Below are 7,507 nucleotides of genomic sequence, written 5' to 3'. Positions count from 1 at the left end.
TTGTAGCGGGTGCAGTTACTCAAACAGAGCATAATTAAGTTTTCAGCTATAAAGCATATTCTTACAGGTTGATAGATCTCACACAGGAGTGTATATCAAAGATCCAGTTTTGTGGTATGAAGAGAGCTGTCATAATGAGGGTATTGCCAACATTTAGGTTGCCAGAAAGCCTTGTGTTCCATCTGAGCCTCTAGCTGAAGCAGATAGACCCCTCAGTGTGAGCCTGATGTTTCTGAGTTTGAAAAGATTTTCAGCCTGCCAGTGGCTGATTTCTTCCCAAGGGAAGATTTCTCAGGAGAGTCTTTCTTTCAAGAACAATTTCTGTAAATAACTTATGTTTCTCAAACTAAATCTGTACAGCTGTGCTGATTGTGTTTCTCTTGTTCCACCAATGGGACCAGAGAGGTGTTGTTCCTTTTACCAATCATGTTAAGTCTGTATCGGAACACCTTTTAAAAGGTACTAAAAAGTAGAAAATAAAGCCTGATTTTCTGCTTTTGGAATCAAGCATCTTTATTTCGTCTCCAACAGCGGCATCTGGTGGCATCTGGAGACCTGATAACACAACAGCATAACGAGGTACCGTGCTTCCTCCACCTCGATTTAGCAAAGGGGTTTATTCTGTCCGGCGCTTCTGCCTGCCCGCTCTCCTTTGCTGAGGAGGCGAATTCTGATGGCCGGAACACCTTTCCCAGGGACTGCAAGCATGACAACAGCTATGCTAGCTCCAGAGGATTCCCTAGTCCTGGATTCATGGGAGGACGTTTGCCAGCGCCGCGGAGTGGACATTCCTAGAGCCGATTTTGTGGCTCTGTCTCTGGGGAAAAAGGCATGTTTTTTTTCCTACCGCTGAAAAATCGATGTCGAAAGACTATTGGCAGTCCCTAGGCGATGCCTTGTTCTTCCATTTGGTGTTTTCTGGAGACGCGGAGGTGGCCAGACTGCTTCTCCCTTGGAAAAAAATTATTACTATGCTTCAGAGCTATGGAGAGAACTCTAACTCCGACATCTCGACAGAGGATCTGGTCTCTGAGCGCGGCTCCGAAGGAAGGGTGGAGTCTGATCCAGACGGTGCTCTGGTGGACTTTGAGTCGCCAGAGACTGGACCAGTCTTTGGACAGGGCTGCGCTTTTGGGGTTCTCTCTCCCGCCCGAGCCAATGCTGTGTACTCGGCTGGCCTGTCCCTTTGGGAATCTAACCCACGGATGGGGAATTCGCCTCCCGTGCCGCAGGTTGCAGACGGCCGGCAGCAAGGCGGTGGGGTTGAGACTCTCGGGAACCCTCTCCTCCCCTCTCAGCCCGGGCCGCTCTGCTCTGCGCTCGGGGAACTGCGGGTTGGAGGGGAAGGATCCGTTCTCTGTGCGTTTCCCGCGGTGAAGGGGAATGGAAAGCCGGCGGCTCCATCTCCGCCGCCGGAGGCAGACGGACCTCAGGGGTCGGTCTCTGTGATCTGTGCGAACTGTGCGGTTCCTGCGATGGTCCCTGTTAGTGTCGCGGGCCCATCTCCAGTGCCCCGCAAAGGGGGGAGATCGGTCTCTGTTCCCAGGCCGGCCCTTGGTCCGGCGGCGGCCGCTGTCCGAGCGGCGGGCGGCTCCGCGCCTGTTGCGCCGCCGATCACCGCCGGCGGGGGAGCTGCTGGAGCCCCCGCCAGCCCCGCTCCCCGCTGTGCGGAGAATTCCGCAAATTCGGCTGTGCAGCCGGCAGGCGAGCCGGCAGCCGGAGGCTCTGTCGACCTGCGGCCGGACCCAGTCCCCTCGGGGGGCTGCGCCGCTCCTGTGCGGGCCGGGCCCGCAGTGCGCCCCAGCTCCCCAGCCTGCCCCGCGCCCCCCATCCCGCGGGCGGGGCCGGTCCTTTGCCGGGACCGCTTCTCCCCGAGGCTCCCTCCCCCATCGCGGCGGCGGGCACGGGCGACACGGCAGGTGCCGGGGCCCTCCTGGCCCCACCTCCTCTCCCTGCAGCGCCGGGCGTGGGTGACGGCGATCCTCTGCCGCCCCAGCCCTCCCGAGCGACGGATTTGGATGCGCTGCTTGGGTCCGAGTCTGCTGTGGGCTCTGTACTGCAGGCGTCTGCAGACCCTGCCACGGATGGCCCGGCTCCTGCTGCTGTGGCCGCGGCGCCCAACTCCCCACCCCGCGCTGGTCCCGGGGCAGCTACGTCCGCTGTCCCTCCTGTATTCACCTTTGGGTCTCGCGGTGACACAGCCATCCTGGGGGAAGTGTCTACTCGGAGCAAGGGACATCGAGCTGGTCCTTATTCAAGTGGCCATTGGACACTCCCACCGTGCCAGGTCACGGTTTTTCCCAGGGACCCCAGGAGCTTTTGGGACGAAGTCCAAGCCAAGGCTTTGCAGATGGGGGAATGTGACTTGCTGGACCATTTCATGGGGTCTGGAGGTGGTCTTCCTAGCTCTGCAGATGCTGGAGGGGACATGGTACCTGGTACAGCGGATGTGAGCCCCGACCACTTGTCTGTCCCTGCTCCTGTGACGTCTATGGGGCTGGATCAAAGGGATATTGTCACCTTGCAAGGAGGTCTCAGGGCTTTCCCTGTGCCTAAGGCATATCCTCAATCGGTACAGCCTAACACGCATCAGATGATATCCTTCAAAGCTGTGTTGGACAAGGTGGTGGTTACAGACAAGGTGGCTAGATATGGTCTAGGTTCTCCAGAGGTGATGCAGATGGTTGGAGTCATCAACTCTGAGCCACTGCTACCACATGATATTAGGTACCTGGCTCAGGTGTTGTTTCAGCCTGTCCAGCTTGAAGTCTTTGAAGCCATTTGGAGGAAGCTAGCTGTGAAAGTAGCTGCGCACAATAGTCAATTGTCTCACCAAGACCCCAGGTATGGGGTTGGATGTGATCTGTTGACAGGTGTAGGCAATTTTGCTAACCCAAATTTTCAGGTTACCTTTGACCCTCATGTGCTGGACCAGTGCCAGAAAACAGGCATGGCGGCACTGGTGGAAATCATAGGGTTAGCTGCTCTAAGACAGAGGTTTGTCACTATAGTGCAAGGGACTAAAGAACCTTATTTGCACTTTGTTGAGAAACTCTCTGCATCCTTGGAGAAGCAGGTTGAAAATGTCGATTTGAGAGAACTACTGCTCAAAGAGCTTGCAATAAGCAATGCCAATGATGAGTGCAGGAGGTTGATTGAGGGGTCAACCTGGGGATCCTTCCTTACCAGACATGGTCCAGGCTTGTGCTAATATAGGCACCACAGATTGAAAGACTTCTGCCTTGGCTACTGCTCTACCATCGTCCTCGAAAGGGCCAAAGGCCAAGCAGCAGAAACAGGTGAATGCACAAGCCACCAAAAAGCAGGGAAAATAGAAACAGAAAGGGAAAACTCCCTCATTTCTGTGCACTCGGTGTGGAAAGCCAAACCACTATGCAGAGGCTTTCACAGCAAAGCTAGATACTAAGGACCAGCCTTTGCCACGTTTGGGAAATGCGAAGCGGAGTGCTTTGGGGAAACACGCGCAGACACAAGCACTTCCCCAGGGTCCCGCTGCCGATGCAGGTCTGCTCAGCTGGCTTGTGGCCAGCACCCGTGGCTCAGCCGGACTTGATGTCTGCACGGTAGCAACAGTAGTCTTAGACTATTGCAAAGTGCACAAAGTTCCCCTGGATGCCTTTGGCCCCTTGGGGGAGGGCAAAAGTGCCCTCCTCATAGGGAGGTCTAGTGCCACCCTTCAGGGTATCATTGTGCATGTGGGACTTAATGATGCTGATTGTATGGGACAGCTTTATGCTATGGTTTCCACCCTCACCCCCCCCGTCACTATCCCTGAGAACACTCGCATTGCTCAACTTGTGCCTTTTAAGTCTTCCGTTTCCAGGGCTGCAGATCGGTGTCGAGGGGACGGCTGCTTTGGGTCGACTGGAGCACCTCAGGTGCACTGGACTGCAACCCTGACTGACAAAAGGCCTGAGATGTGATGTACCCTGTGCCTCCCTGGGGACACCCCGCTGGAGATCCATCTGCAAGGTCTGATTGACACGGGTGCTGACGCAACGATCCTGTCCTCCTCTGCGTGGCCTCCTCAGTGGCCTCTGAATCCTGTGGAGTCGCCTGTCACAGGGTTGGGTGGAACAGCACAATGCTTCATCAGCCAGCAGCCTGTGCTGATCATAAACTCAGAGGGACAATCGGCTATGATTCGGATTTATGTTACCACGGCTATGGCTAACCTCTAGGGGCAGGATGTACTGGCAGCTTGTGGGTACGGATCGGGACAGATTTTTGATGGGGGCCACTGTGACGAAGGGCGCGCCGCGTCCTATGCCTTCTTTATGGGGGCTCCTGGACAAACCCATCTGGGAAAATCAGTGGCCCCTCCAGGAAGAAAAAGTAGTCGCCCTTCGAGATTTGGTTCAAGAGCAAGTTACAGCCTATGCCAATCTGCCAGGTTCCATAGCAGAAGGTAATGCCAGGGCTGACAAGTTGGCTAACTCTGCATGGGTATCAGCTCAGCCTGATGCACTCATGCAAGCTGAGGCATTGCATGAATTTTTTCATCAAAACGCACATACATTGCAAAAGTTGTTTCAGTTGACCCCAACTGAGGCTAGTGACATTGTCAATTCCTGTGATGACTGTCACGTGCTTGCTCCGCCTTTACCGGCAGGCATAAACCCTAAAGGTCTCAAGGCCTTGGAGATTTGGCAAATGGATGTCACCCAAATTGCTGAATTTGGCAGGGTCAAGTATGTGCATGTGTCTATTGACACTTTCTCCTCTGCAATGTGGGCTTCTGCTCACCCTGGAGAAAAAACTCGCAATGTCATTGCCCATTGGAGGAAGGCCTTTGTCGTGCTAGGGGTACCCTCCACTGTGAAAACCAATAATGGCCCTGCTTACGCCTCACAGAAAGTGCGGCAGTTCATGCAGTTGTGGGGTGTCTCACACAAATTTGGCATTCTGCATTCTCCAACTAGCCAAGCCATTGTTGAACGTGCCCATAGTGCTTTGAAGTGGGTTCTTGAAAAACAAAAATGGGGAATACAGGGTGAAACCCCGCAAAGTCGATTGGCAAAGGCTTTGTATACGGTCAATCACCTTATGGTGCTGCAGAATTCAAATAACCCGGTCATCTTGAAACATCTCCTTTCTTTACAGGCTTTAGGTGAGACACATCAGCCCCAAGTGAAGGTTTGGGTGCAAAATTTAACCACCAAGCAGTGGGAAGGCCCATTTGAACTTCTTGCTTCGAGTCATTGGTATGCATGTGTATCCACAGATACTGGGGTGCAATGGGTACCTACAACCTGACCTGCAATCACAAAGGCAGAACTAAGCCAACAGGAAAACGACAGGCTGTGACCAGAATGAAGGTCATCAAGTAGAGGAACCTTTGAGTGATGACACAGATGCAGAAGATGCAAGTGATCGCTTGGATGGTCCCTCTACAAGCAGACATTGAACATCCTGCTCCTTTTTTCTTTTTTTTTTTTTTCCCTAGAAAAAAGGGTGATATATGAGCCTGATATTTCTGAGTTTGAAAAGATTTTCAGCCTGCCAGTGGCTGATTTCTTCCCAAGGGAAGATTTCTCGGGAGAGTCTTTCTTTCAAGAACAATTTCTGTAAATAACTTATGTTTCTCGAAATAAATCTGTAGAGCTGTGCTGATTGTGTTTCTCTTGTTCCACCAGTGAGACCAGAGAGGTGTTGTTCTCTTTTACTAATCATGTTAAGTCTGTATCGGAACACCTTTTAAAAGGTACTAAAAAGTAGACAATAAAGCCTTCTGATCTTCTTCTGCCTTTGAACTGGACTCAAGCATCTTTGCTTCATGTCCAACAGTGACACCTCAGTTTAATGTTACATGAAAATGCAATGTAGTTACATTAAAGTTTATGAAGTGTATCTCTTTAGTTCAAGTTTAATAGGGCAACAATTCAGATAACAAGCTACAGTGCTGTTTCAGCAAGGCATGTATGCACATGCTAAAACCTACAGATTTCTGTCGGATTTGAGGGAGTGAAAAGAGGTAGGCACGTAGTTAAAATTGCGTTTTAACAGCTTGCTGCATCATAGCCCAGCAGCCCTTCCATTTTCCCCAAGCTTAGAGCTCTTTTTTTTTTTTGTGGTAAAAGTGAGAGGTGCCCTGAGGTGTATCTGAGCTAAAATTGACAAAATCATCTGTCTCCAGTTATATCTCTTTATCCTTTATGCAGGTCTCTAGCATCTGATATTGGGGTGCTCAGTGGAGCATTGTTGCAAAGGTAGGGTCATGGAAAGTTCCCCTCTGTCACAGTCTTAATGCAGAAAAGTCAAGAAAACACTTGATAAAGGTGGCTTGTTCCTATCACTTGGCATTTTAGAGTCTTAGACTTTAGGTTCTATTTCTTTGATTTTTTTTCTTGCTTAGTGTCTGACGTAACACCAGTCCTCTTTCACTGTTGGTTTCAGCTGCTTCTGTGGCACGGAAAAAGTATTGCTGAGACCTGGGGTAGAGAGACTGTCCTCCTAATTCTGGTGCAGCAGACCATGACAAATGGGTAATTGGAAGTGGCAATGTGTTAATTTGCTATTGTACAATTCATCATAATTTGTCTATCTCAAGTTTAATTTTACATTGTTGCGCAGTTTATTGATGCTCTTCCAATCTGAAGCTCTTAACATTAGTTTTGTGGGATGTCTTTATCTATGGTGCCTACCTGAGATGCATACTGCTCTTGTGGGTGTGAAGAGTGGCTGCCTGATGCTCTCAGTGAGATTGGCAACAAAGTGAGAAAAGTGGGATCCTCAACAAAAATGTAGAAGATATCACTGGTCACTTGTAATCCTGCCAAAATCTACTGAAGGACTGCAGTAAGGCAGTACTCTACCTACATTAACTTTAGAGAATTACACAGGGAATCTATAAGGCTGAGCAACTCTCACACAGGTCAAGACTTTATAAAATTTCATCAGCATAGTAATGAGCCAGTGAATCAGATTTAAACTGCACATTCAAATATTCAGTGTTAACTGTGAAAAAATTCTGCTGTTAAAGTAAACAAATACAGGATTCTATTTGTTTTTCCTTTTCTTCCCTTTCTGTCTTTCAGCAGAATGTGCAATAAACATTCTAGACACTGTTTTTGGAAATAGTGCTGTGTCACTCTAAGACTCTGAGGAATAAATTAGTTAAACCATTGATAATACAAAATAGCAAGGGATACTGCAGAGACAGCAGATGGAAAGAAAATACTGAAGTAATTATTGTAGGGAAGAGATTAAACTCTAGAGCCTGTTTGGCTATAGGGAAGACAAACTAAGAGTGGTTTTCAAATAATGTATTTTGCACTGCAGGAGCAAAAATGTTCAGCATAGAAATCAGTAAATAAAATGCTCAAACACAGAGGAACTGGAGTGGGATGAAAGATATGTTCTCTTGCAAAATAGATTCATTCACTAGAGAAAAGTATGAATTCTAATATTGTAAGGTGAAATCCCAAAGGAATCCTGTGATCATAAACAGGGTTAAGTACACTACATAAGACCTGCATGTACTTAG

The 7,507-nt window shown here is 49.6% G+C and overlaps 1 protein-coding gene across 1 annotated transcript; it reads left to right on the top strand.

The window, feature by feature from the left end:
- The first annotated feature begins 860 nt into the window (after positions 1-860).
- Positions 861-5,774, top strand: LOC147654064 (uncharacterized). Its single transcript, XM_086883785.1, has 2 exons — positions 861-1,484; positions 1,547-5,774. Exons 1-2 carry the CDS (start codon positions 861-863, stop codon positions 3,209-3,211), a joined length of 2,289 nt encoding a protein of 762 aa, XP_086739911.1. The 3' UTR covers positions 3,212-5,774.
- The last annotated feature ends 1,733 nt before the right edge of the window (positions 5,775-7,507 follow it).

This window comes from Cyanistes caeruleus, chromosome 3 (genome assembly GCF_971803275.1).
Source record: "Cyanistes caeruleus chromosome 3, bCyaCae1.hap1.1, whole genome shotgun sequence".
Taxonomy (NCBI): domain Eukaryota; kingdom Metazoa; phylum Chordata; class Aves; order Passeriformes; family Paridae; genus Cyanistes; species Cyanistes caeruleus.
The sequence above is the reverse complement of the archived record's forward strand: the minus strand, read 5'-3'. Positions and strand labels throughout refer to the sequence as shown.

Coding starts and splice junctions, on each gene's coding strand:
- LOC147654064 (XM_086883785.1), top strand. CDS start 861: ATGTCGAAAGACTATTGGCAGTCCCTAGGCGATGCCTTGTTCTTCCAT. Junction 1,485..1,546: donor CGGTTCCTGCGATGGTCCCT/GTTAGTGTCGCG, acceptor CTCTGTTCCCAG/GCCGGCCCTTGGTCCGGCGG.